The sequence below is a fragment of the Lacerta agilis genome, chromosome 2 (assembly GCF_009819535.1).
Source record: "Lacerta agilis isolate rLacAgi1 chromosome 2, rLacAgi1.pri, whole genome shotgun sequence".
Classification (NCBI taxonomy): Eukaryota; Metazoa; Chordata; class Lepidosauria; order Squamata; family Lacertidae; genus Lacerta; species Lacerta agilis.
The window spans coordinates 79704251-79731240 of NC_046313.1; the positions used below are offsets into that span (position 1 = coordinate 79704251).

Sequence of the window (26990 nt, forward strand, 5' to 3'; positions counted from 1 at the left end):
GCAAATATTTTAAAAGGTTGAAGAAGGAAAGCATACAAACTATATGTAGTGAGGCAAAATATGCAAGGCCTGGTTGCAAGAATGAAAAAGTATAAATACTAATTTAGTTATAAATTAGTAGGGCCCCAGTGGTGAGATTTGCACCATTATTTAGGAAATACTAAGATTTACCCATGAGAATGATTTAAACCACCTTTTTTTCTTGCTGATTTAAATCGGGATTTGTACTGCCTTGATTTAAAATCAATACACCCTGCAAACTATGATAAGCAGCAACCCCCGTTTTCCCTGTTGAAATACTAGAGCAGCCTCCAATTACTGTAACTGGGAATGTGGGGAAAAGATACATGGACCTAACAGAAGGAAAATGGAGGAGTGTTCAATACTACAGGGGTGATCCCAATTGTTAAACCAGTCTGAGAGCCAGGGTGGTGTAGTAGTGGTTAGTAATGGACTAGGACTGGAAAGATCTGGGGTCAAATGTTCACTCGGCAATGATTCTCACTGACCCTCAACCAGTCACTTATCTTTCAGCGCAGTCTACTTCAAAAGGTTGCTGTGAGGGTAAAATTGGCATCGAGGGTGGGGAATGATATACAGTGCCTTGAGCTCATTGAAGGAAAGGCAGGGTATAAATTGAATAAATGAATTCAGGTTTGGCCATCAGCTCTGTAATAACTGAACTGAATTATAATATTTAGTAGACTAGCATTTGAGATCTTAATAGGAAGTAAAATATCAAGACAAAGTACTCACTGGACAGCTACTAGCTATTCCATTAAGTGTGATAAGTCATTGAAACCAACAGGAATATTGCTTCCCCTGAGTTTAATACAATTGGGCAGATCAGCACCCATTTTAGAAGCTCTGCAGTGTCTGCACTGCATTGTGGAAGTTTAAGATGCATGCAGATGTTCAGTAAGAGCACTTAATTTTAAACGTATGCCAAAAAAAAAAAAATCAGTTCCTTCCATATTCAAGTTGAACCTAAGGGGCTGTTTAAAATAATGTTTTAAGTATTAACATAGTCTGTTTCCAGTACCATATACTTTGCACGTCCACTGTTCTTTGCAAGTGCCTTTACACCTTTCAAATGTGCAATGTGGTACATATGGCTGCATAAAAGTCCAGTTAGTCACGTTGAGCCCGTTTTGATGAGTATACCCTGTAAATCTTCTGGCAGTGCAAGAATAATTGAATCAATGTGCATCTGTAACTTTTCCACAGTGCCTGGTTTCACAGGTAAGTTTTCTCCATCAGCCTATAACCACAGAAATTGCAATTAAAAATCCATGGTCATCTTAAAAGAATCCATAAGAAGTCAGCATTTATGAAAACAAGCATGACAGAAGAATCGAAAATCCATTGGCTAAATATTAGTGCAAGCATCCAAACAGAGAAACCAAGTGGCTCATGTGTATTTCAGACTAAAAGGGCCTCAGTACATTCAGGATTCATTCAAGCTGAGCTCGCCAAGAAGCTGGAACATTCTCTTGGGGCATACTCTTGGTTGCCATCTGTTGATTTTGCTTTTTGTTTACAGATAAAATTTCAACACTCTTCCAATTTTTAAGGGAGAATTTGCATACAGAAGGTCACAGGTTCAATCCCTGGCATGTCCAGGTAGGGCTGGGTAAAGATTCCTCTCCGAAATGCTGCAGAGCCACAGCTGGTCAGTGCGCCCAATATTGAGCTAGACAGACCAATGGTCTGACTTGATATAAGGAAACGTGCTATGTTCTTATTTAAAATCAACCTTTGGTTGAAGTGGTCTCTCACACTGAACAGAAGTGATAGCAGTTTTAAATAAAATTTAATGGAAAACACAACTACAAAGTATTCTCTTAAGAATGTTTGTAAATGCAGTTCTCTTCAGTAACTACATGCGACCACCAGAGGGATTTTACTATCAAGAAAGCATATTCTGCAAGCAACTTTCTTCAATTTAAAGTAAAGCTGCAGGTAGGGAAATGTTGGAAGTACAGTAGTGATGTACCTTTATAATGCAAGCTACCAGAGGAATGGCTACCTAGCTCTGCTGGAAAGCAACAAGTATGCCCATGGAGAAAATGCAAGGAAGCCACCTCAAAAAGGGGGGCTTAAGTAGACATATGACAAAGCCAGCAATAAAAAAGGAGTAACAGTGCTAAATGAGAGAGAGAATGAACCTAGGATATGGACTGTTGTAACTCACATCCTTCCAGTCTAGCCAAGAAACTCAGCAGAGAAAGCTTATCAGTGCTCAACCTGCTACCTCCCACCCTTTTCTGGTCAGGAGTGGAGAGCATGCACAGAAAACAATAGCTGTGCACTGGATTTCCCTAGGATCACACTGGCTGCTGTGCAGGTTTTCTTCTGATAAAAAGAGGAAGAACATTCACGTTAAATGTTTTCTGACAGAGGAGGTCGTAGTATCTTAATTATGAGCTATTTCCATTGCCCAGTTAAGGCAGAAGTCAGGTAAGACTAGCTCTTCCCGTAGGACTGAGAATCTGTCTCTTTTCAATCTCCTGAGTATCCTTGTGATTGAAGATGAAGAATTATGTTGGGCCTTTAGAGAGGCTTGATAATCCTGCTCTGTAGCTTTGTCCTTTCTCCTAGAGAAGCCAAATAATGAAGCTTCTTTAAAATCACTACTCTTCCTCCTAATAATAACAGTACTCAAAACATGAGGTGATTGAGCATTCCAGCAGGTCTTGGGGACGGGTCCAGTATGACAAGTACAAGCTAAACAATGAGTCTGGGGGGAGATGGAAACCTCTCATTAGTGAATTCAAACTCTGAGGGAGTAGAAGATACTTGACTAGACTAGTAAGAATGAGACATAACACGAAGCACTGATAATGGACGAATAGTACGTTGAATACATTTACCCACCAATTTGTCTACCTACCATTTTATCCTTTAATTTCAAAACTAAATCCACTGTTTCCACTTCAGTATGCTTCTGACTCCAGAAAAGCAAATCCTATCAGAAGAATATGTTCAAAAATCAGATTCAGTTAATTTCTTTACAATGACAGCACCGGGGGGGGGGGGGCGGCTTTCATTATTGGAGCTTTAGGAAATGTCTTCAATGCCCACTTTATTGAGTGGTAGCCCCTGTACCTAAGGGAGTGCTGATCTCCCAAGGGTCCCTTGACTTTGGAGAGAGAATTTCAGAGGGCACAAAGAACTCAAGTTAGAAGAGTGCAGCTGAAAAGACCCAATGTACATAAGGGAGCATATGCATAGCCCTTTGGATTCCAGCCATTAACAAATGCTACTCCAACCAGGGCTTATCCACACTTCCTCTTGTTCCACTACTTTTCCCAGGGGAAACTGTGCCTTAGTGCTCCATCGGAGCAAACAGGTATTTGGGTTTTCTCCAGCTTGCTCATAATTTAGAGTGAAATAGTAGGTTTTCCCTGGGAAAGGAGTAGGGCAAGGGGAAAACTGCTTGGGGCCCATGCTTTCTAGGCACAGGGCAAATGAAGTGTGGAAATGCGCACACTGGCCATATGATTTAAATTGGGTTTTCAAGGGCATATTACGCTGTTTATTTCTACAGAGAAGACAAGGAAGAAAAAGCTTAAAGCAAAGCAGTTTTTTCTGACCTCATTACATAGCGCTTCTAAGTGCAATGCCTCCAGCTTCTGTGTCATTTCTTTCCGCCGAGTCCTGAACCAACCGTCAAAGTTGTAAGATTTCAAAAAATGCCTTTAAGACAAAGGGGAAATTAGTTCTACTAGTGGAACAAGGTGACACTTCGAAATCAAAGTTACAAAGTTGCTCTGCCAAGCATATGGGGGCTAGAGGTGATCTAGTTGACATAACATACTTTGGCTTTCAAAAAGCTTTTGACAAGGTATCTCACTAAAGACTCCTGAGTGAGGTTAACAGTTATGGAATAAGAGGAGCAGTTCAACTATGGATTAGGTACTGGTGAAGTAGGCAGCAGAGAGTAGGTTTAAATGGACAGTTCTCTGCATGGGGGAGTGTTAGTGGGTGGTTGTTTTTATTCTGATTTATATGTTGTGATTTTTTTCTGTGAACCGCCCTGAGACCTCTGGGTATAGGGCGTTATATAAACGCAATGAATAATAATAATAATAGTAATGTAGAAATGAAATCCATGCATATATCACTATCATAATGCCATTATACAAATCTATAGTGCAACCACACTTGGAATACTGTATACTATTCTTCTTGCTTCATCTCAAAAAGGTTTGTTTATTATTTCATTTATAAACTGCTTCCCACAAAACAAGCAATTTAAAAAGATAAACAATACATAAGGCTTTGTACATCAGTACAAACACTTTGAACTTAGCCTGGTAGCCAACTGTTGATCAATTAGTCATGAAAGTCCACAACTGATACATTAATCCACAACCGATATATTAAGACTCTATTAATGTGAAAAACAAATTAAACAGATTTAGGAATTCCTGTAAGAGAAAAGGGGCAACAACCATAACATTATTTTACAAAGCAGTTCGGTTAGCATTAGAGACAAGGGTTTGTTTGTTTGTTGTTTCGCTGCTTCCAATATATTTTTAACATGAAATTTGGATGTCTCTCACGCTGTAATCTTAGCAATAGTCAAGGTATAAAACAGCATTACCTGTAGAGTCCTATCCAATCTCCTTTTAATCTTGAGGTGAGCTGAGGCCCTGCTTTCTCAAGAGTTTTCATAAATTCCTCTTGGTTGAATGGCTTCAACGGTGGTGGGCTCTATGAGGGAAACACAGCTATAAGCAAACACAAGCTGGCAGCTGTTCACAAAATGAATATTTAGGTTATCAATGTATTTTCACCTTCCAAGGTGATATGCTCTTTTGCAGAGGCATCAGGCTTGCTACGTATCGTTCCTAGAACAACAAATAGACACAAAAATAATGATGTTGAATCTCTGTTTTTGGCAAATCCATATAATTACATTTCTTAAGCGCTTTCTGACGGCTGTTCAAAAGATGGCCTCAGAACCCATTGTGACTACTGTTCAAATTATTTCCTTTATTCTAGCACAGGGGTCGGCAAACTTACCCAACCTCGGGCCAGTTCCTCTGGCGCCAATCGTGCAGCAGGCTGGAGGGTGGGGGAGTGCGCACCCATATGCGCGCACACACGCTATTTATGGCACACTTCCGGGTCGACGGAGCGCCAGAAATAGCTTGTGTGCATGCGTCATTTCCAGCGCTCTTCCAGGTTGGCAGAGCGCCGGAAATAGCTCGTGCACATGCGCACGGGCCTCCGACCCGGAAGTGCACCGGAAATGACGCATGCATATAAGCTATTTCTGGCACTCCGCCGACCCAGAGATGGGCAGCCGTGCCGTGCCAGTAAGAGTAGGCGGGGGGTGGGGCGGGGTGGATAATTGGCACGCTCGGGCCGTATCCAGCCCACGGACCTTAGTTTGGGGACCCCTGTTCTAGCATCTTAAAGGTTTAGATTACCGTATATCGCGGCGTATAAGGCGACTCGGCGTATAAGACGACCCCCCAACTTTTCATGTGAAAAAAGAGTTTGGGGTATACTCACCCAGCCCGGGCTCCATGGTGGCTGAGGTGGCGGTGGTGGCTGGAGCGGCGGGGAGAGCTTCCCCTGCGCCGCACAGGCGATCTCACAGCGGCCTCCATGGCTGCTGAGGCAGCGGCAGCGGCGGGGAGAGCTTCCCCCGCGCTGCACAGGCGATCTCCGCGCTTGCCGCCCAAGCGCACAGCGGCCTCCATGGCTGCTGAGGCGGCGGCAGCGGCGGGGAGAGCTTCCCCCGCGCTGCACAGGCGATCTCCGCGCTTGCCGCCCAAGCGCACAGCGGCCTCCATGGCGGCTGAGGCGGCGGCAGCAGCGGGGAGAGCCTCCCCCGCGCTGCACAGGCGATCTCCGCGCTTGCCGCCCAAGCGCACAGCGGCCTCCATGGCGGCTGAGGCGGCGGCAGCGGCGGGGAGAGCCTCCCCCGCGCTGGACAGGCGATCTCCGCGCTTGCCAGCCAAGCACACGGCGGCTGAGGCGGCGCACGCACACACGCAGCCAGTGGTGGGGCGGAACTCCACATCACGTCAATGATGTTGCCGGCGTACAAGACGACCCCCGACTTTAGAGAAGATTTTTCGGGCTTAAAAAGTCGTCTTATACGCCGCGATATACGGTACAAAGCTTTTGTAATGTTCATTGTTCAGTATAGAAGTGTCATAGACATAGCAGCTTACTAGAGGAATAATGAAGCTCTGGGTCAGTTCCAAAAAATAACGACGAAGGATTATGCTTTGAGCTTCTCCGGGACGCTTCTGCTGTACTCCCTAAAAAAAGGCAATCACAGTAAACAACTTGAAAACCACAAGCTATAGCAATGCACTGTTGATAAGGGTATCTATAATATTTAACAGACTTTACACTATGGGTGCATTCATATAGTAGTTCAACTACAAGTCTGAAATTACCTTTTGTAACTGTTTTATGATTTCTTCATCTTTGTTCAAGTATGACTTATAAGATGTATAAACACCTAGGGGGGAAAAAACAACCACCATGGGATTGTCGTCTGGTTTTGACCCATAACAATATTCTGCAAATATAGGTTATTCTGCAAATGTTGGTTATAGTGATGAAACATTACCAGGCTTAGAATCCAAAGTCTTTAAGTTCTTTAGCTTTTTCACTTTCACCTGCTTTGGTACTTCACCTGCCAAAATGAAGAGACACTGTGAGTATATCAGTCAGATACTAAGATCTGAAGAGCCCTGGGCATGCTCATCCAAGAGGTTCTTGCACATCTTTTGGTGTAACCATGTAAAACGTAAGTTTAATACAATTTTGTAAACAGCCAAGCTTACAAAATATTTTCATAGATGAAAACATATTCAAAGTCAAATTCTTTATTGCATTAGTGTTTAGCCATAGCATAAACCCAACAGACAAAAACAAACAGTACCGAATACAAACAACAGAGTACAGCGGTACTCCGTGTTACGCACACGATCCATTTTGGATCATGCTACGTAGCACGGGCGTGCGTAACACGAACGCCCCCCCCCCAAGAAAAACCCCGGAAGTACCACAATTTGAGCACTTCTGCGCATGCGTGAAGTGCGCAGAAACGTCCTGCGCATCCGGGGGTCGCACGCGAGTCGCGTGCGCTCCGGAAACGCTTCTGGGTTGCGAGCGTTCTTAACTCAAACTTCCGCAATCCGGGGTTCCACTGTACATAAGTCGCACTGAGCTGCAGACATAGCATGGCATAATAAAACTTAAATTACAATAAAACAGATAGAGCTAATATCTAAAACACCTGAGGCCGATTCTCTAAAATTACTAATCGATACCAAGCAAATAGAAATGTGGAATAGGCTCAAAAGGTTGAACTAAAACAAAATGAGGACAGTGATGATGGTCCTGATCCAAGTCGCACACCCTGTCAAGGGAACCCTGAGTTTCAATGCCTGCAGAATAAAAATGGCCACTCCATGTGAGACTTGGGGGTTTGCGTCTACTAATAAAAATTTCAGGCAGTCATCCTTAGTTATAATGGAGGACGGGATCAGGAAAAGAAGTTTGGGTCTTATTAAATCGTATAGGGGACACTGAAAAAAGAAATGTAAAAGGTCCTCTATCTCTTTCATGTTGCAGGGGCAGAGGCGCTGATCAATAGGGATCTTAAGGTGTATACCCTAGACTAGAGGAAGGCCATGGGTCGGGTATGGAAGCAGGCCATAGAGAAAGCTCTTCTTAATGCAGGCTCCGTCAGGTCACTCAAGTAACCGGTGAATGATCTTACGGCCTTCACTCTAGGGAACCACATTGAGAGGTGGGCTGACTTGGACCGTGCCAAGTCCATAGCTTTGTCTTTAGCTAGAATCCAGTCATGAATTTTATCTTGATCCCAGGATGACAGCTCGGGAAATTCCGGGAGAGAATAACGAATAAGGATGGCCTCCAAGCCCTTGGTGAGAACATATTTATTCAGCTTGATGTAGAGTTTTGGTGGTTTAAATGTACACTTCATCACTTTTCAAAGAAGTTGGAAATACGTTATGAAAGACATTACTTTGCATATTTTTTCTTATCACTACTTATACCTATTCCAGTTCAGTTTTTGCAAAGTCTAATCTATAAAGTGACTTAAGTCAACTGAAGAGGCAAAACCAGCCTATAGTTTAAATCGAAATCACCTCTCTACTTCTTAACAATAATGCCCCTATTATTTCATATTTTGTTCACATTTAACTAAGCTAAAGGAGGAAAGACAGTAACTTGTAATACTCTATACACTGCAGAAGAAATGTTCAGTCAATTAAAAAAAATTACCTGACAGTTTAATATCTCCTATTCGGATGATGTGTGGCCAGTGTTGCAGAGTTTTAGCAAAAAATGGATTCGTCACTCCTAATATGACAGAAGGCCTGAAATATGGAGGATTATCAATAAGATCAATAACCTCTGCATAGATTTAAAGTAACCACATTCCAGAGAAGCAGTCTGGATAGTCTGTTGTAGAAAACACCAACAGTAGCCTTGTGATGAACTGAAGACTAAGGCTTGGATCTACAATAGCCTTTTCATGAAGAGGAAAGCTCCTTTCATTGGTGCAAGGGGGAAGAGGAAGGACTAATTAATTAATTTCCATTAATTTCAATAGGTCTATTCTGGGTAAAACTTAGTTGAATGCCACCCATACATAGGAATTCTGGTACACCATATAGGATCTTTCTTTTCTTTTTTTAAGCTGGTCCCCAACTGCAAATTTATTTATTTTAAATATATATAATCATTTGACAATTATTAAGAGTAATCAGCAAAGCAGCTCAAGGGGGGGGGGAACCATTCAGGTCCACAATATTCTACAAGAAAATATGACATAACGTAAAATTACAATGCTTCTTTTAAAAAAGAAAGACAAAACTTACTTGAATCTGTTTTTATCGGAGGTCATTATTTTCTTGACAATATTGTGTTAAGGGGCAACCTGTTTTCCAAGAATTTATTTCTAGAGTCCCTTGCAATTCTCACTCTTAGATGTTATTTTTCCTATTATTGCCATATAGGATCTTACTGGATTTAAGAAATGTTTATTCTGACTAGGAGGATGTCTTGACAGTCCTGTAATCAGAATTTGTATTAGTACAAGTTGAAACTCTATATACTGGAATATATCAAAACATCAGCTGCTTTCTATTTTCCATCTCTCAACATGAGACTCAATTAAAACAGTTGACTGTGGCCTGCACTGTTACAAAACTGAAGGGCGGGGCTTTTGTTAAAGCTTCCTAGGCTGAGGCCCCAAGTCCACACGTATCAAGAATTATGATTAAATGATGAGTCTAAATATCAAAACTGTATAATCCATTTTACTTACGGGGTCTGAGTACGAGTGGTATATTCCTTGAATTCACTGTCATGTATTGTAAAATAAGGCCTAAAATCACTATAGTACTTCAGAGGTGAGATACAGCTGTGAAACAAACACACAAAAGAAAAGTGTGTGAATGGAGAGAGAGAATATTATAAATTTACTCTGTAGATTACTCTGGTTGATCAGTTGGAGACCTACCCAGGGATGTCAGCTTGGTGCTGACATTGTCCATTAGGTGAAAACTGGTGAAAAATGAAAGCTATTTTACTCTCTTGGATTCTTACAGATAATTTTTGCTATGTTGTTGCTATTTTACTACTGTCTTTCAAAATACATGCTGCTGAACTGTTAACCTTATCCTAAAAGAAAACGTATTTTCCCAATGTGGATCCTTATGTGGCCAAAACAGCATACTACTTAGAAGTATCAGCAGACTAAATGAGTGCTGGGGGAGGGATGAATGGAGTGTCACAAGAAAAAAGCACAGCTAGTGTGCTGAAACCCTGAACAGGAATGCTCCACACTAAAAGATTTTGTCCTGAGTCCTACTTGCTATTAATTTAATTCTATTTTCGAAGTGCTTGTAAGCTGCTTCGAAAACCTCACTTATTTTCAATAATACTTTGAAATAAAGGTATTTGTTTAAAATTAAAATGACATCAACGAAAGCTTTAGGGGATTAACTCCAAGTCTCCACCAATTGAAGTTATGGTAATCTGTCCTACTGGTTTCAGAGAGGCTTAAGCCCTGGTACATGGGATCAGTTCCATCCAATACTGGTGGTGAAACACAATCCATGTCCTTCTGACATCCAATTGTGTCTATCCACAGGGAGAACAGATTTCTGCTTGCACAACAGTACTTCCTTCCTCTCCTTCCCCATGTAGACACCCCCAATGCCCCATAAATCTGGTCTGGAGGGTTGGGGGAATGCTCAAGAATAATTTTGGGGGCATACGTGGAGGAAAGTCCTGCACTTCCAATCACACAATGTTGGATATCACTCTTTATTTTGTAGCATTTGATAATATTAACTTCCCAGAAAAATTCACTGTAATTATTATTATTGTAATCCACATTCCATGCTTAAAAGATAATGCAAATTACATCAGCTTGTGCAAGTAAGGTAGCAGGTGTTTCCTGAAAGTTTGGGGTTTGCACAATTTGTGGTTTACTTTTAAGTGCCTTGGAAAACAAGAACCATTCTGGGTCACTAAAAAGGCAGAGGGTGAGGCTGGAAGGCCAGCGAAGACTCTTCTCAAACTATCAGCAATAAAAAACCCTAAAAGTATTAAGGTTTTGCATGCTTTTCAAAACTTTTCTTCAGTTTCGCAGGGGTGTTGTCGTTTTTAATGAAAACCAAGCCATTCCTAGGATTCTGCTAGAGCCTTCACATTCTGTGACTCATGGTGAGATCACAGTCATGCAGCTTTTTCGACTCCTCCATATGTTTACCTTACAAGTGCCAACACGGTTTCTGAAGACTCTGATGGTGATGGTGCCATGACAACAAGCGGTTCCCCTAACAACACGAGCTCCCATAGCATCTGGATGTGAAAGAACACTGGCAAGAAACATCTGAAACAGATTTACAAGAATAGTCTTTTTTCCCCTTCTCGCTCTCTACTTATAGCAGAGAGAGCGGGAGCAAAGAAAAAGAAAAGCAAAAAAGAGAGGCGGGGAGAAACGTGCAACTGAAAATGTGACCTTGGCTCACAACCATCTTGAGAGTCTTAGATATGCCTGGCCGTTGAGGCTTATTGAAGGGTGTAAAAAGGGAGGGACAGGAAAACCACAAATATAAAGTGTGGGTAGATCTACAGCCAGAGGCCATACAACTACAGTTGTCCAGCTTTGGCCAGGTCATGTGGTGGCCAAATACATAATTATTTCCTGCTACAAAGAATTTGAAGAAGTGTGCATGCACACGAAAGCTCATACCAAGAACAAACTTAGTTGGTCTCTAAGGTGCTACTGGAAGGATTTTTTTGTTTTGTTTCTGCTATAAAGAAACCATAAAGGTGCTAAGGTATATGGACAGGGCTGCAGGAGTGTGGCCCAGTGGCAAGAAGAATATGAGTACTCTCTCCCTTTACACTCTTGCAAACTGTATCCCTGAGAAATGGCAGAGCTTATATTAAGAGAGTAATGAACACCTGTGCTCTCAATGCACTCAACAGAGAGACTGAGAGTGCCAACATAACCTATCTCCTCATAAATAAGCCCCACCGGATTAAATGAGACTTACTCCCAGGTAAGTGTATACGTATTTGCAGGCATATTAATAATACAGTTAAATTAATTGTCACAACGTTTATAAACAATCCCCTCCTTTTGTATGCTCTAGATTACCAACAACACCTCGCTTATGTTTGAAACTCTCTTTGATGGGGTACAATAGCTTCAGGACTTCAGAAAGATTAAGCCAATATGCCTTTCAGTTTTTACCTGAAGAGATCAACTTCATGGACAGTAGGCAATGCAATGGAGACCTGTGTGTCCGTCTAAAAGCAAAACAAAAAGCTTTTGGTCAAATTAGCAGATCATGCGATAAAAGGCCAGGTGTATTGTGCTACTTTTAAAATGATGACAAACTCTCTTACTAAGTATATCGCAAAAGTCTCGATTGGCCCTGCTGTCTTAAGCTTCCCTCACCTACCTACCCACCCACCCCAGCCAGCAGGGCTTTATGGAGCATCAGGGACCTTGCTACATCCACAGTCTACCATTCATGGCAGCTTGGGAGGAAGAGGAAGAAGAAGAAGAAGAGGAGGAGTTTGGATTTGATATCCCGCTTTGTCACTACCCGAAGGAGTCTCAAAGCGGCTAATATTCTCCTTTCCCTTCCTCCCCCACAACAAACACTCTGTGAGGTGAGTGGGGCTGAGAGACTTCAAAGAAGTGTGACTAGCCCAAGGTCACCCAGCAGCTGCATGTGGAGGAGCGGAGACGCGAACCCGGTTCCCCAGATTACAAGTCTACCGCTCTTAACCATTATACCACATGGCATGGGGCAGACAGTAAGAACATTGTGCCAGCCTGGAGCATGTTAGCATGTAGACTGGCACAGACCCACTCCATTTGGGGCCTTTTGGCCGGCTCCCCGTGGTACTTCCCACCTAAATGTTCAGTGGCTAGCAGGAGGCTTAGCCAGGAGAGCTGGGCATTAAGATACCTCTGCTCATTCCATCCTCCCAATCTGGAGTAAAGGGGGTTGGACTTCTCTGTCTGTTGCCTACATTGACTAACATTCTCAGGGTTACTTTTTTCTCAGTGAATACTTCAATGCATACTCCGAATGGTGTTTTACAACTGCTGCTCACTGGGTCAACTTTTTCAATGGGCTATCTACTTATAAACCCCAAGGTTTTGTTACTGGTCATTCGCCACCCATGAACATATATATATGTGCAATTAACATTTTTAAAATCCAGTGTACATCACTTTATACTTGCTTACATTGCATTTTATTTGCCATTTTATGGCCCACCGACACAGTTTGGAGTGATCCTTCTAGAGCTCTCCACAATCCCTTTTTGGTTTAACTAACCTGAACAATTTGGTATTGTCAGCAAACATGGTTACCTCAACTACTCACCCCTCATTCTAAATCATTACAGTTATGGTAGAAAAGCACACCTTACTTTTCTAAAGTACGCTACTTCCTCCACACATCTCTCTTATCTCCCGTGCAGGCATGCCAAAAGCCTTCTCAGCGTTCAATGAAACTTTTGAGCAAGGGGAAAAAACCCAACAGGGCCAGGGAGGAGAATGGGAAGAGTCATAAGAGCCGGATAGGGAGGCTTAGAGTGCCGCAATTGGCCACTGGGCTACAGACCAAGCCTGTGCTGGAGGGATGATATGTTAATATATGAATTTTATATTTTAAAGGGGCTTCAAATAACTTCTTACGGTATTAAGGATTAAAGTAAGACACAGGGCTTGGAGGCAAGCTGTACTAGTGTAGTGGTTGAGCCAGTGTGGTGTAGTGGTTAAGAGCGGTAGACTCGTAATCTGGGGAACCGGGTTTGCGTCTCCGCTCCTCCACATGCAGCTGCTGGGTGACCTTGGGCTAGTCACACTTCTCTGAAGTCTCTCAGCCCCACTCACCTCACAGAGTGTTTGTTGTGGGGGAGGAAGGGAAAGGAGAATGTTAGCCGCTTTGAGACTCCTTCGGGTAGTGAAAAGCGGGATATCAAATCCAAACTCTTCTTCTTCTTCTTCTACTATGCTTCAGCTTTAACAGACAGAAAAGCTTATGGAATCTAATCTATGTCTGCAAAAAATATTTGTGCAGATTTCCACTTGCCAATTCCTATGCTACAGTTTTGTACTTGCAACTCTACAGCTAGTCCTCATTTACAGAAGACACATTCCCTTATACTTGAGGTCTGGAAATGAAATGTGACAGTCAGCCCCTTGTTTTGATGGAGTATTTAAGTGGCCGGTGAATCATTCACTACCTGCTGTGTGGACTGTATTACTTGGGTTGTTCCAGGATTGTCATGGCAGGTAGGAATCCGCACCTTAGGAAACAGATACGATATGCTTCATTTATTATTAAGAATAATACAAATAACCTAATATGCTAAACTGACAAGTTAATAGAGGCACCAGCAACTTCTGAAAGCAATACTTAGCTAGACTTACACTGGTACAAATATTTATTATTTATTAAATTTTGCTATGACCCTTCATTCGGGGATCACAGGGTGGTTTACAAAATAAAAACACAAAAATGTGTAGCATTGTAACAAACAAACTAAAATATTATTCCCTAAAAACCATTGTGGTGGTGGTGTTTTTAAATGGTTGAAATGACCAAGAGCTATACTTTTGTCAATCTCGACATCCCAACCTATGAGTACTAGCCCTTGTGAACATCTGAAGTCTTCAAAGAAATAATGCAAAGAGCAAACAGGGAGACATACTGAAGGCACTATTAATTACTTAAGAGCAATAACAGAGAAGTTAATTTTAAAAAAAACACAGAAGTAAATTAAGTAAATACTAACACAATGTCCATTTCATGAGTGCAGCTACAGGCCTGATCGAAATAAATACTCTTCAGTAATATGTATTTCAATAGGTCAGTGGAAATTACATGTTTAAATTGCTCCCACTGAAATAATCCAACTTCAGGAGAATAAAGAAACACATGCTGACAAGTCGAAATATGAGGGGAGAAATTCAGGTTCAAGAATACCAGAATTTTCGTACATATCCCTTCTATTCAAATACACCCTCTACTCCTACTCATTATGTGAACATCACAAGCATAAAATCAACGCAAACATACAGGGACTACGGTTTTTAAAAATGTTCATTGCATTGTTACAAAGCCACAGCGTGAATTCATACAGCAAACAAGAAGGGAAGAGGCTTAGCATTACCTTCATTACAATGCCCATAATAGGCAAATTTAAGGTTTTTCCTGGGACTGGTGGTGGCCATCGATCAATATCGCTACAAGCTGAAAAATAATAATAAAGCAATAATATTTACATGTAAAAACAACAACAAACCCTCCTTTAACAAATATCTCTTAAGATTTGTGGTTTATGAGACCTACCAACAACCCACCCTGACCAAGGCTACAGCTTCTGTTATGCCATATGGCTTATCAACGGGCAAACTGGCAACCCACGCATGAATAAACACCTTCCAACCTCCTGATCTTCTTGGCTGCATCCCCTGCGCCCACCTGAATGTCAGATATTCATAGTGCACTGCAACTTTAAAAGGACCCCAGAATGGCACAAATGTGCAGTTACCTAATTTGCAACAGTATTACCAACCTGCTTCCAAGAAAGGTTCGTTTTTTTCAAAATATTCAGGTGCAATTTTTCCAAGCACAGTGTGAAAAATGTGGCTATAAGGCAGCTTGCTGATCAGAACCAAGGACTAGTATAGGAGAAAGAAAATAATCTGAAATTAATCTTTCCTCAAGCCAGTACTGGTATTTAGAGTTATAAATTAAGCATCAGTTCCTCACTAAATACTTATATTTATAATGCCTATAGTTAGCTGTTGTTTTTTTTATTCTGCTACAAGCACTAACATTGTTCCTAACCTACATGATACACCTATCATGTGACAATGTCTTAAATATGGAGAAAGTCCATGGGGCAAACAGGGAAGACTGTGATTTTGAGCAAAGAATCAGCAGGGATGGGTGCTAATCTCTCCCTGTTTACCAATTCCCCATGTCAAGTTGCAATATCCCCCTGCCCTGTGTTTCCCCCTGGGGGTTCAAGGTTTTTCTGCCAATGTGCATTTGGAAACTTGTGCATAACTAGATCTAAAAAGGAGAGACTAAATATGTTGTTCACTGCATTGGTGGTGGGTGAGCCAAAAACCAAATATGCAAATAAACCAGATTGTCAACAGTAAATCCAGCAAATCAACCACACAATTTGCAATCCAATGATTCCTTTACTTACTTATCTCCAAGACTGTACATTGGATATATTACTTTGCATTTATGCATGCTGGTTTTAGTCTGAAAGTTAACAGCTAAGACTAAGGGCATTCACCTCTCATTCTTAAACACATTATATGATTTCAACAGAACTTATTTCTTTCCAAAACTAGATTACCTTCTGAAAGTAGCCTCTTTTTAAGGTTTTGTCTTGTACTTGTCTGAAATATACATAACCATAATAATATGCAGGATCCTTCTGTAAAGAAACCAAAACCTTTACTGTTTTTAAAAAACAAATACATTCCATAATACTTTACACTTTCTGAGCAATATTTCAACTTTATGGATGAGTTAAGATTATGTACAAAAATAAAATGAAAATAAACCTCCTTCTCCCCATAAGAGAATCAGTTTTCATATTTCATTTTGCTTAATGCTATCTATCAGGCATCCCCAAACTCGGCCCACCAGATGTTTTGGGACTACAACTCCCATCATCCCTAGCTAACAGGACCAGTGGTCAGGGATGATGGGAATTGTAGTCCCAAAACAGCTGGAGGGCCGAGTTTGGGGGTGCCTGCTATATATGGCACTGTAAAAATACTTAAGAGTCTTCAACTCATCTGAATATGAAAGGTAAGAAAATCCATTGTTATAACTTAGAAGCAAATGTTTTCCGAGACTGTTGAAAAAATCTCTGCATAGTTTAGCTATATTTTTACAACTGAACACAGAAAGGAGTCTGCTATGAAATAAAAAAATGCCTCCATCTAACTTGAGCTGTGATTCTAACTATATTTAAAATAAAATAAACTTTCAAATAAATATACCGGTACTAATCATTCAAAGTACTGAGATTTAAATTCTCTTAAAGGCTTGAATAGCTTACCAATAGTAAACAGTAATGGTTTACAACTTGGTGTTCCTGGAACCCTCTGCATTTTGCAACCATAGGGCATTGCTGTCAACTTTCCCCTTTTTTGAGGGAAATTCCCTTATTCCAGTGCTGTTTCCCATTGCAAAAAAAGGGAAAGTTGACAGCTATGGTCGTTTCCCAATGCAAAAAAAAAGGTTGACAGCTCTGACCATAGGGATGTGCTGAATGTATTCTAGGGCATGTATAGGAAACCTGTGGCCCTTTATCCCCAGTCAACATAACCAATACTCAGAGATAACGGGAGTTGGAGTCCAGCAATGTCTGGAGGATCACAGGTTCCCCATTGCTGCTTTACGGTCAACTGATACACAACTAAATGTTCACCATAGATACTCCTCTGCAATAATCAGGAATTATTTGGCAGACAAAGTAAATGTTTCCCCAAAACGGAACATTTGAAAACAACTGTACATAGGAACACTGAAAACAAATTTCCAAAGGATGGAAGTATTTGCAGAAGATTAAATATGCTTTAATAGTTAATATTTCCATTCCACCAGAAATAAAGTGGTGCCCCGCTAGACGAAAATAGTTCGTTCTGCGAGTATTTTTGTCTAGCGAAGCGGCAATGCAAACCGCAGGCGAGGCAAGCCCATTCAAAAATTCGTCTTGTGAGGCGGGCTTCCGCTAGACGAATGCCTTCGTCTAGCGAGTTTTTCGTCTAGCGAGGCATTCGTCTAGCGGGGCACCACTGTATGTTGATCACTAGAAGTTACATGACTCAGTACACCACCAGCTATTTGCTGAGTGGTGCCTCTTGAAGAATGGGTTTTAGAATGGACCTCACAATTTCAATATGAATTATCAGTGCAATACTTGATTGCAAGTTATAGAAAAGTACTACAGTATAATGTTTGGCCAAGTGAAGATAAGCTACTTTCCCAACCTTCAAGTAAATGGGTAGGTCTCTGTCAAACTGGTCCAGTAGACAATGCCATGAAAGCTTTCTGCTAGAAGACTGTCGAAATCTAAAACAAAACTGTGTGTCTCCAAGGCAACCTAAGCCAAAAGGAAAGGGACACACACACACACACACAAAGTAAATACAATCAATAAATACATTTACTGAAATGTCCCGTCACTTTTGTGTCTAACAGCAGCTAGAGTGCATCAGTAGGAGAAAGACAGAGGTGTGTTGTAGCTGTGCTGTTTTGTTTTGAAAGACAGAGAGAGCACCCATACTGGGACAGCTGAAGCAGGATGCTGTGCTTCTCCATTAGACTAATATAGCAGCATACTATGGTTTTTGCAAATTCTAACTTTCCTCTCTTGGCAGAAAGAGGGAGTGCACACACAATACACATGCTTAGTCCAAGAGTGGGTCTATTCCTGCCTGTCTACACTAATATGCATTAGAGGTTGAAAAGTACTAGGGTTCCTACCATTGCTGTCCAAACCACAGGAAATGGGGAAACCGAGTTGCAAGCCCTGGTTTGAATAGTTGAAAATGAGTCATGATAAAGCTCCTGTCTTAGTTCTGCAAAGTTTTCACAGGCAGTATTAATGTGGTGTGGCTTCCTGTCCCATTGCCCGGCTTACATTCTGTGCTTAAAGGGGGATCGTCGAGAGCTGTCATGGTATTATTACCTGTTAAAGCAGGGGTTGGCAAACTAAGGTCCGTGGACCGGATCAGGCCCAATTGCCCTCTGGATCCGGCCTGCGGACGGTTCTGGAGTCGCTGCTTGGATCAGCGTGATTGCCATTTGGGGGGGGGGGAGTGTGCCATTTTTCTCATGATTTCCTCCCTCCCTCACACACACCGCGACAGTGCCTCCTCCCTCCCTCTTCCTGGCTTCTCCCCGCCCTGCGGAGGGAAGGGGCCTGGGCCTCCTCGCCCGCCCGGGGAAAGCTAGCACGGAGAGGAGATGCGCCGTCACCGCCGCTGGCTCCCAACCGCAGGCAGAGCAACAGAGAAGGTAGGCAGGGGGAGGGGAGGGCTGGGGGAGAGAGGGAGAGAGAGACACATCCCCTCCGCCCCGTGCACGTGCAGCCCGGCCAGTCAAAAGGACTAGGGGATGGTGAACCGAACCCCTCCCAAAAAAGTTTGCTGACCCCTGTGTTAAAGCAACTATACTTGCACGCTCTGCAGCCAAAGCTTTCAGGAAAGTACTTTGTAGGAAGCACCATATTTAAATTCATGCAATTTAGAACTGTGGATCCAGTGGTGCAGATATTTCACCCGAACAAGGTTTAGGAAATACTAACAAATTTGCATCTCATATGCCAGAGCTGGAGCTATACCAGATATGCCATAATGGAGTAATTACAAACAAAACAGAAGTAGATAAACAGTCTAAGCTTCTACGAAAAAACATGATTGTTTCACCCATCTCTTATTGCCAGTGGCTCAGTATAATGACCATTCTGTTTTCCATGCTCTACACTTCAGAAACGGAACAAAGAGTATTAAGTACTTGCTGGTTTATATAGTGATAATGCTAAGCTAAACAAGATATTGATTAAGAACTGCAAGGATACACACACACACACACAATCTTAGTACAAGAGCTGGACTTTGAACTATTTATCCAGTGGGCAGGGCAATCTATGGGGCATGTGTACAGACATTTTTTAAAAAATACATTTGATTTTTTTTAATATTCGGGGAAAAAGCTAGGGCACAACAAAAATGTACACATAAGAGCAAAAGCTCATCATTTAAGGTTACAATTATTCACACTACATATTGATCCCCAAAATTCCATATTCATAGTCAAATTTCCATCTCTAAGGTTCTCCAGTTAATATTTAACTGTAATATTAGCTCAATATTAAGAAATTAGAGCAGCAGCAAACCAGGCTCTTTTCTTCCTTCAGTAAAATGCTGATCCAAAACAGGTTATTGTTCTGCTAAAGACCCATCATAGAGACCTTGATGCATGGGGTGGGAAATCAACTTTAAAGGGAAACACAAGTTGTAACTAACTGATTTTTATTGCAATACTGGTGTAATAAGCTGTAGCTAATAATGTGTCTTAAAAGAACTATTCAACAATAAATTGAATAGGAGAGTTGCATGTAATTTGATCAAGATTCCCCAGAACATTGTTAATGCAATATCATACAAACTGGCTACTACATCACAAAGAACTGATTATCCAATTTAAAGGCAAAAAGCAACTTCAGTGCTTAGAGACTATAAAGAGGAAAACTTTCCATGTGACAGAGTGCAGGATTACACAAGGTGAAATAAAATACAAAGTTAATTCTTGGTTTGGCCAGGGTCAAAATCATGGAAGGACCTATGCAGGCCAGTGTCTCTTAACCCTTTCCTAAAAAGAAAAGAAACCCAGCTTAGAAAAACAACAACGACAAAATAGGCCTCTAGCCCATTTGCTTAGAAAGAAATAATAGCATAGATGTATACAGCCTTGTCGTACTCCTTTCCCAATTTTGAACCAATCAGTTATTCCATATCCAGTTCTAACTGTAGCTTCTTGTCCCACATAGAGATTTCTCATCCGTCTCCTGAGAAATGGGTAGGTCTCTGCGCCGCCAGAGCATGATTTCTGTGCTTAACCTGAAGCGTTATTTCTGGGTTAGCGGAGTATGTAACCTGAAGCGTATGTAACCCAAGGTACCACTGTATGGTCAAAACACACTGGGTGCAATGGCATGTGGGATTGTCAAAGTCATTGTTCCCAGAATCTTGCCCCTTTTCCAGTTTTTCTCGATTTTTTTTAATTGCCATGTGCATAATAATAAAGCTGAATGTTCACAAGTGAAATGTGCGTAAGTTGCTGGCTTCCTGTAATGTACTTGTAGGTAAGCACCTAGTTATGCAATGGGTCTTGAATTGCCCAAAACCAACAACACTGAAAATATCACAGAATATTGCAAAGTGATAAAGGGGGGAAATGCTGTTCACTACTGGGTGCTATTTTTCAAATCCTATCCGTGGGGCCTCCAGTTTGAAATGTTTTAATTTACTTTGTTACTTTTTTTTTAACAAAAAGAAAGATCAGAGCTGATCATGTATTTGATACCTATGCATAAGACTGCATTAATTAATTCATATCTCAAAAGCACTTTAACACTTGCAAATCCTTCTACATACTGGACGTAATCCAGTCAAAGGTAAGCACTTTGAAGTCCCACTGATTTCATTCAGACATTTAAGCAGGTGTTTAAAATCAATGGGACTTCAAAGTGCTTAATTTTGGAGTCCCCCTCGCCAACAGCAGTACAGTTCTACAGTGCAATCGTAACCTTCCACCCCACCCCACCCCAGGATGTTGATGGCTGCTTTACCCCGTCATTGAGAGAGCTACCACTGGCTGTTCGGCTACTGGTGGCAGCTAGTGGAAATTCCTGAAATGGGTTAGTGCCACAGCAACTTTGAATCCAAAGGATTCAAAGCCCTGCAGATACCCTGAAGGGCCAAATACTCAGACCCCTCAGCTATGCCAGCCTTGATTTAAATTCTCCATGTAGGACAAACACAAGTATTTAGTTTTTTCCTATCACATGCATTACATTTTCACTTAATAAAAATTGAACATTAATGAGAATGACAATGCTATTAACAGTACAGTTCTATCTTAACAGAAGCATTTCATTTTTCATATGTGTACAGCATGAATATCTAATAAATAATTACCTGAATTGGAATCTGGGAAAGACAAATAGCAAATATTGGTTTTCTAGGGGAGAAAAACAGAAGTTACATTTTGTTAAGAGAAAAGTGCCATCGTAAATGTATTTTAAAACTTCTACTCACCTCTTTATCTGTAAGTTTTGCATGTTGAGGATGTATTACCTGCAAATGATAAAACTTGCATTGGTCGACAAAAAGATGGTGCAATCTACCAGCATTACGAATTGTGCAAAGTTATATGCACTAAGCATACCTGTGACCACATATTCTCATAAATGGTAGGGTATGCACTTCTAGACAGTAGCCCCTATCTAGAGGTTTCAGGGTTTATTCATGGCAGCTTTGCAAGGGTTTGCATACATCCAATAGATTTTTTTTCCTTGATCAGTCCCTTCACTTTACACTGCAAACAGCATTTGGAAAGTTCAAAATCCAATCCATTACATAAAGGCAGCAATGATATCCAGGGAACATCAGGAACAAACTCCATGCATTTCCCTGCAAGCATTTTTGGTTTGTTCATTCCTGCTTATATCATCCATTTTTGTTAATAAATCATAATGCCTTACCTTCTGAGGTATTACATGGTATTACCTGGAACACAAAGGACTCTTTCCAGCTATTTATAGCTCTGTGCAGATGAGCTGAACCTGTTACACTTATATCCATTTACATCTTTCTTATATTATGATGTACTTTCAACTGATAATACATGCTATAGCTTAACTGCAGATTAGGGATCAGGAATGTGCCGAAGACTCCCCTCTCGCTTACCATTTCCCTCCTTAATTTGCAAGTTGCTCAAGCCATAGCTCTCCATGATCTTGAAAGAAGGCAATGGCGGTTAGTGCTGTCCTACAAATGCTTTGTAAACTGATTTAAAACAATAGTTATAAATAATTTTTTGGAGGTTACCATTAACCTTTTGCCTGATTCAGCTATCACTTAGACCAATCTAGAAATGGACGAAGGGATTAACATCAAAGAGATTGAAACTATGGAGGTTTGGAATGTACACAAAGACAGTCTAAACTGAACCAAAAAGACCATATTGCATTACAAGATTTCAGTTTACCGATCAGAATAATGGCTTGCAAGCGTTTTGTCTTTTGGATGTTCATTAGTTAACATTAGTTCTAGGGAACTTCCATTCCATGAGCCTAGCTAGACACTCACCTGCCCTAGACCTAATGATTGCAGGGTTTGCAGCCATTCCTGATCAGCTGACTCTCTGTACCTACAAACCACTGTGCCTTTGCCCATGAAATGTGATTTCAAAGTGCAATGGCAAAAGGAAGCAGAGTTTGCAGGAACTGACCATCAGCTGATCAGGAATATGTGCAAAATTTGTTCCTTTTGCCCGCATGGTTTGATTTCAAACAGCACAGGCAAAGAAAAAAGCTTCACCTGATATCAGGTAACTGACAGGTGAGTGGCTGCACCCACCTGTCAAAATTGCCCACAGTGGTTGGGGAAGGTCATCCACTTCCTCTACCCTGCTTACCATACATTATCATTTTAAGAAGTTCAAGATAATGTGCCGAATGTTTATAGGCTAGCTGAGGCTAAAAGTGTGTTTGCTTTGGAATTTGTCAGCTTTCGATTCTACAGAGAGATCTAAAAGGATATCAGTATTTAAATGGAAAGTGCCACTGTGCATTTTTAAAATGTTTGAAGAATCTAAAACTTACTTTTGAATACAGCCACAGGTTTACATTTCTGCCGTATGAAACACATTAATTTAGTTTATTTGAATCACCTATTCCTTCAAGGAGCCAGAGAGACATATATGCACTTATCATATTTTAGTTATTTCTTATTTCTTAAATATACAATACTACTAGAATCATAGAATGGTAGAGTTGGAAGGGAACCAGTCTAGTTTACCCACTGCAAAGCTACTCATTCTGTTGTTTCTTGCTGTTATTATAGACTTGTTTCAAAGTTACCTAGCGAGCTTCATAGCTGGGCAGGAATACACACCTTGGGTTTTCTAGATTCAAATTTAACACTCCAATGACCATTGCACACTAATTTCCTCAAGAGGAGACAAACAACTGGAGGTTCTTTCTCTTTCAGCCGCTGCTAGCAAGAGGTAAAAAATAAACAAATGAAAATGCCCTAAGTTAATCAGTTATTTTGTGGCGGCGGCGGGGGGGGGGGGCTGCTACATGAATAGATTTGGAACTCGGGACTGTGGTCTATGATAAGACACGCACAATTTTGTTAAACTGGATTATCATACTTAAACTATTCCAAATACATTAGAGTTATAGAATCCATTATTTTACAGGATATTTCCTCCCTAGAGTGAAAAGTTTGGGACCAACTGTAATTTATTATGTATATCTTAACATGACTGGAGTTCAGAAAACACAAATCACACTTAGAAACTAAGTCTTTTATGTGCCTTGCGGAACTCCCTACCTCAAAAAATGTGTCAGGTTCCGTCCCTACCATCTTTCAGAAGTCTTCTATCAATTGTACTCTTTAGACAGGCCTTCAGAATATGATTTTTTTTAAAAAAAATTAACCAGCCAACATCTACTGATGTTTTATTGATACGTTTCATTGTGTTTTATGGATATTTATAGACTGCCTTTATTGTAGCTGGATAGCACAGCTGGTTACATCATGGCGCTGATACCACCAAGGTTGCAGGCTTGATTCCTGTATGGGGCAGCTGCACAGTCCTGCATTGCAGGGAGTTGGACTAGATGATGCTCAGGGTCCCTTCCAACTCTACAATTCTACGCTTCTATTTTTTTATTGTAAGCTGCCTTGATATATTTTATTTAAGTGTGGATTATAAACAGTTAAATAAATAAATAATCACCCCCTTAGTTAATACAAATTGGTGAAGGCCAATGAAAGTTGAAGATCAGGGTGCATGTAGATACTGTGAATGACAGCGTCTTATGTGCTCTGGATATGAACCAAACTCCAACAAAAACTATTGCAGAACAGACTTGCCCCTCACTTCCGAGTTCAGATACAGCTTTTACATTTTCCAGGCTCACTGAACAAACACCAATATACTATGATGCTGTGACTACTGTGTAATGGCCCTTTACAATGAAGCTCACACTGTAATGATCCTCAGCAATGAAGTATAGCCTCGGGCTTATCACCCTGGGCTGCCTTCTCCTAACACACCCCACCAGTGGAAGCCCAAGGAATTTCACTTGCCTCCCCTTTCTCTTCCTCCTGTGTGCCCCGAAACTGACTGGGTCATGAGAAAAAAGGCACCGGGATCATTCCATCCAGAAAGATTCAATGCTTGCACATGTCCACCCCATGTCTCCCAAGCTTAACTTGCCTCACAGAGCTGTTAGGGTGGTTTAGAGTTATCTAATTTTTATAACCGAGTTTTAAAGAGAACTGATGAGGAAAATTATAAGACCCAAATATCACAATTAACCTTGTATTTTGCTTCCAGTCACTTATTACATTTGATACATGAAAAACAAATCTTGGACTAAAAAGGTACGTGGGAAAGGAGTCTGGGCGGAATACAGTAGCTACTTTTCTCAAACAAGCCAATCTTGAAGAGCGCTCTTTTAAATTTTATTTCTTTTGCTATCACTTTCGTTAATGAAGCAGCCTCCTTTCCCGCTTTGGAAACAACGGAGCCTGTGGACAAGGAAAGCAGAGGCTCTTGAGAGCAACAGCAGCTGATAAAAGGAGAGCCGCCCAAACTCCTCACATTTCAAAACACGTTACACTCGTCTTCTTTTGCTGTTATTACGCGGAACAAGACCAGCAAACGGGGGGGAAATAGAGACACCCTCTTCTCTGGAAGCAGCAGTACTATTATTCTGAATAGCAATACTGTAATCAAAACGCACCAAAAAAGCGATTAAGAGCCACTTTATCAACAAAGACAGCCGGGCACAAAACACAGCCGCCTACAAAGCAAAGGAGCTGGAGACCGACCCGCAGCGCCCCGGGGAGATGCCGGGAAGGTCTCCACTCCATCCACGGGGAGCGGCGTTCCCACGACCCGTGTCAGCCCCCGGGCAAAGGAAACAATCCAGCCCCGGCTTTGCCTTCCCTCCTCCCCACCTGCAGCCAGAACGCGCCGCATCTCTCCTGGTCGGAGGACGCGGTCCTAGGGCTTCCCCGTCCCTTCCCCGCTCACCTCCACCGCCTGCCCGAGCTCCAGGTCGAAGCCCACCACGCACACGCAGTGCAGCCAGGCCGAGAAGCGGTCCCAAGGCAGCAGCGGCATCAGGCGCCCGCCCGGCGCGCATTCCGGGAGCTCCCGAGCCTCCTCCGGGGAGCCCGCCCGCCTCGCGCTTCCGCCGCCGCCATCGCCCGGCTTCCGCAGGGACATGGCGATTGGCGGCGCCGCACCGAAACGGCCGCTGGGCCGCCGGCACTCGAGCAGCTGCCGGATACCCCCTCACTCTCGCTTTAAGCCGCCGTGCAGCCGGTTCTGCCAGAAACCCCAAGGAAGGGCCACGTGACGCGTGTCTCTGGGGCCGCGGCCGCCCCTAACCTCCCCCCTCCCGCTCCGCTATGGGAACGTCCACAACAGACCGAGAAGAGGGAGGTGGAAGAGTCCAAACGAACATCATAGGGGTGGAGACAAGCAGAGGGGAGGAGAATAGCACTTGGCGGCGGCAGGGAGGAGGGAGAGTATTTAGTACGTCTTTGGAGGGGGTGTAGGAAGCTTCTTCGAGGATTTTTTTTTAACCCTTCCAAAGAATATGATATGTTCACTGGGTTGGTGGTACAGACCCTCAGGGGAAGGAGTTTTCCTACGCATACTTTCAAATCTCTCTTTTCTACCCAGGCATAGAGCGTTCCAGGCGCTTCTCCGGTTATATTTAGCTCAAGGCCCTTTAAAACAGCAACTTTGTTGGCGTAAGGCTGGGAAGCACTTTAAGGTCATGGCATTTGATCCAGTACCATACACTGAGGCAGGCTTCTGATCCCCATTCTGGTATTACAGACAAACAAACACAAACAAACAGACACAAACAAACAGACACACACACACACACACACACACACACACACACACACACACAAACGATTTTGACTTTGCTTTAATGAAGCCAGAATAACTACAGTTCTCTTCTATATTTGCAACCAGGAACATTAAGCAGAATTCTAACTGCATAATTCATATGCAACCCACATTTGTTTATTTAGGGTACAGTATTTGCAACCTTGCTCTTCTGTCCTCAGAGGGTCTTCTAAGGCAACTTACAAAGGAACTTTCAAAATAACAGCAAACAAAGCTTTTTATTTCCCTTAAAGCTTTCTGGGTGGTTTATAAAATACGTTACTTCTTTATCTGCAGGAATTGATCCTGAATATACCGGTATATCGACACATATATATTTGAAGGTGCAATTTTTAATACTCATGTGGGGATGGGTAAATTCCATCCTTCCTGCTGCTATACTTCTCTTTGATGTGGGATGCATCTATGCAACTGCTATGAACTCCCCCCCTACACTCCATAAGATCCGTGTCAAAGATCTGCACCGAAGCGTAGGGTAGCACTGAAATTGTATCTGATCTGGCGCCAATGGGAGCTTTTCTCCTGACACAAATAGCAGGCACTAGGATTTGGGATGGGGGGAGAATTTTATTATTTTATTTTTTGCATTTTAGCAAGACACTACCTAATTTGCACTTCTCAAATGAATATGAGAACCAAAAACACAGCCATCCTTCAAAATCC

The 26990-nt window shown here is 41.9% G+C and overlaps 1 protein-coding gene across 2 annotated transcripts; it reads right to left on the bottom strand.

Annotated features, from left to right (window-relative positions):
• Positions 1 to 194: 194 nt before the first annotated feature.
• DENND6A (DENN domain containing 6A) lies at positions 195 to 25680 on the bottom strand. 2 transcript variants are annotated; one of them, XM_033140971.1, is made up of 20 exons: positions 25434 to 25680; positions 21416 to 21454; positions 21296 to 21338; positions 17582 to 17694; positions 15934 to 16014; positions 15133 to 15238; positions 14728 to 14807; positions 13798 to 13860; positions 11783 to 11838; positions 10790 to 10912; positions 9338 to 9433; positions 8290 to 8384; positions 6602 to 6667; positions 6426 to 6490; positions 6195 to 6284; positions 4803 to 4856; positions 4610 to 4719; positions 3597 to 3699; positions 2894 to 2968; positions 195 to 1261 (listed from the first exon to the last, which is right to left on the bottom strand). In XM_033140971.1, the coding sequence occupies exons 1-20, from the start codon at positions 25626 to 25628 to the stop codon at positions 1136 to 1138; spliced, it is 1779 nt and encodes a 592-aa protein (XP_032996862.1). In that variant the 5' UTR covers positions 25629 to 25680; the 3' UTR covers positions 195 to 1135. The 2 variants fall into 2 exon arrangements, with proteins under 2 accessions (XP_032996862.1, XP_032996864.1); XM_033140973.1 differs by lacking the exon at positions 25434 to 25680 and adding an exon at positions 22067 to 22101.
• Positions 25681 to 26990: the final 1310 nt, after the last annotated feature.